The sequence below is a fragment of the Monodelphis domestica genome, chromosome X (assembly GCF_027887165.1).
Source record: "Monodelphis domestica isolate mMonDom1 chromosome X, mMonDom1.pri, whole genome shotgun sequence".
Lineage (NCBI taxonomy): Eukaryota > Metazoa > Chordata > Mammalia > Didelphimorphia > Didelphidae > Monodelphis > Monodelphis domestica.
Genome location: NC_077235.1, coordinates 53,030,431 through 53,033,212, shown reverse-complemented (window position 1 = coordinate 53,033,212; position 2,782 = coordinate 53,030,431). Strand labels below are relative to the sequence as shown.

The window sequence follows — 2,782 nt, the reverse complement described above, 5'->3', positions numbered from 1 at the left end:
TTGGGGGACATGTCACAGGGAGGCAGCTGGGGAAGAAGAGGTTGGAGTAAACATACCAAATAGGTGGGTTCTGGGGAGGCCCCGTTAGGTGGTACCAGGTTGCTCAAAGGTGTGGACTACAGTGATGATTCTGTTATGGTGAATGCCCCCAAGCTCCCCTCACCCCCAATACCTGGACTTTGAGTTTTAAGGCTCCTTGAGACATGAATGCATTGAAGGCAGCAAGCATTTATTGAGCACCCAATAGCTACATATCACTGATGTGGGCTGACAGCAGGCAAGAGACACCTTGGGGATTCACTTTTTAGTTACAGAGCAAAGAGGTAGGGCAGGTACATTGCCAAAGGGGAAGGGGGAGAAACACTTGGGGAAATCAGGTTTGTCCCAGGGAGACACAAGGCTGGACACAGTGCTTGGAAAGGACCTGGGGAATGGCTGGTAGTACAGATATTCTTATACAAATACACTGAAAAACCTTATTTGACAAGACAAATCCAGGATGATCCCTGTTTGATACAAGGCTCCTCTGAAGTAAAATTTGATTCGCATCCAACTTTCCAGGGGACACAGAGTGACTAGTCAGTCCTCCTAGACGGGAAGAGAAACTGGCTTATCTCAGCTGATGGCTTAGGAGACAGGGGCTTCTTTTCCCGATGGGGAGATTTGGAAAGGCAGAGGTGGGAGACCCTGCCTCAAGGAGATGGAAGATCCCAATGGTCAGGTTTATTTCTCTTGCTGGAAGGGATATAACTTCGGACCTCTAGAGTTGTGGGGTGAGGGGAGGGAGTTACACAGAATCACAGGAGTTTGGACCCACAGAAGGACCTTAGGACAGACCATAGAATCAGAGAATGTCAAAAGTAGAGGGGACCCAAGAAATCATCTGCCGAGTTGTCATTTTGCCCGAGACCCAGAGGGGGAAAGGGACTTACTTAAGGGCATAAAACTAGGAAGTAGGAGACCCAGGTATACTGATTGGCAAGCTTCTCTGCCCTTACCGTCGTCTTAGCCCTACAGTTGGGGGTGGGAGATAGTGACGATGTGGCAGGAGCTCTCCCTGGGTTCCCCTGGGCCGGGGTCCCTGGGAAGGATGAAGAAAAGCAGGACGAATTTCTTTTTCACTCCCACAGCCATCTGGTAGATCTGCATACGTACATCCTTCTGCCAGTAGGCATAGATGAGTGGATTGAGGAGAGAGTTGCCCACACCAAGCAGCCACAGGTAGCTCTCGAGCACTTCATAGAGCTCACACTCCTGGCAGGTAGCCTGCACCATCCCGGTGATGAGGAATGGGGCCCAGGACAGTGTGAAACTCCCGATGAGGATAGCCACAGTTCGGAGGGCCTTGAGGTCCCCAGCCCCCCGGGGGGCAGGGCACTGGCCTCCCGGGGCCCCTGCATGCTCCATCTTCCGGATTTGCTCACTGTGCAGGGAGGCAATCTTGAACATGTCACAGTAGAAGAAAGTGAAGAGTAGAAGGGCAGGGAAGAAGCCCCCACAGGAGAGAGTCAGAACAAAGCGAGGGTGGAATACAGCAAAGAAGCTGCAGGGACCCTGGTAGGTGCCCTGCTGGAAGAAGGGCACCCACAGTGGGAGGAAGCCAATGATGTAGGACACCAGCCACAGACCAGACACACAGGTCCCAGCCAGTGGCCCATTCATGATCTGGAAGTAGTGGAAAGGCTTCTTAATGGCCAGGTACCTGTCAAAGGCGATCAGCATCACGGTGAGGACAGAAGCTGCTGAGGAAGAGGTGACGAAGGCCATGCGGAGGCTGCACAGGGTCCTCTGGGTGGAATGGGCTGGATTGGAGAGCTGGTCATCAATGAGGCCAGAGATGGCTACACCAATGAGGGTATCAGCCACAGCCAGATTCAAGGTGAAACAGAGGCTTATGCTGTCTGTCTTATGGATCAGGAGAAACACTGCCACGGCCACCAGGGCATTGACTGCAATGATGAGGGAGGCCAGGGTGGCAAGGATCACCCCGAAAGAGAAGGTGGAGTCCATGGCTCGTTGTCAAGGGGCTTCTGGGCACGGAGGAATAGTCACTCTCACTCTTTGCCTTGTAATCTTAGGAGGCAGTGAGGGAAGGCCCCATGCATGCCCTGCTGAGCCAGCAGATTCAAGGAACTCCTCAGAGCTACAGAGCTTCAGATCTGGCCACCGCCTCCTGGTCTCTGCCCCTCATTAAAGAGCTTCTCTCTGAGTCTTTCTTTTTCTACAGAGCTGTGGGAGGTGGCTGGGTCACTGGCTGTTTCAGTCCTCTGACTCCCGCCTCCCTTGTTCTCTGAGGGCAACGATCCCAGTGAAGACTGGTCCTCCTCCCCACCTGGATAAGTCCCTCCCCCTCCCAATAGCAAGTTACTAGACAACTCCGAAGTACCTGGCACAAACTGTCTCACTCCAACTCCCTCTCATCATTGCTGCTTCAAGGGCTCTGTTTTGAGGGATGGGGCTGTTTGTCAAGTCTTATGTCTGTTTGAAGATGCAATTGACTCCATAATCACGCTTGTTCCTTCTCCAGAACTTGAACTCCATTGCAGCTTATTTTCTTCCCTAACCCCAAGTATTAGCAAAATAATTCTTCTTGGTTGCTATTATTAGCACTTTTCATCTAGCAATCAGGCGAGATGATCAGAAGCAGCTGGATAGAGAAAGAGCTGTAGGCGCACTGAGCTGCTTTCAAGGTCCATGGTAATTTTCACGAGTACAAAAGTTCAGTCTGGAGTTTGGCTGATGTAAGTCACCCAGGAAGAAGGCTCACATTAGAATCTGAGTT

At 51.7% G+C, this 2,782-nt stretch overlaps 1 protein-coding gene across 1 annotated transcript; it reads right to left on the bottom strand.

Annotated features, from left to right (window-relative positions):
• Nucleotides 1–208: 208 nt before the first annotated feature.
• GPR119 (G protein-coupled receptor 119) lies at nt 209–2,553 on the bottom strand. The gene has a single exon (XM_001364911.3). The coding sequence runs from the start codon at nt 2,008–2,010 to the stop codon at nt 1,012–1,014; it is 999 nt and encodes a 332-aa protein (XP_001364948.1). The 5' UTR covers nt 2,011–2,553; the 3' UTR covers nt 209–1,011.
• Nucleotides 2,554–2,782: the final 229 nt, after the last annotated feature.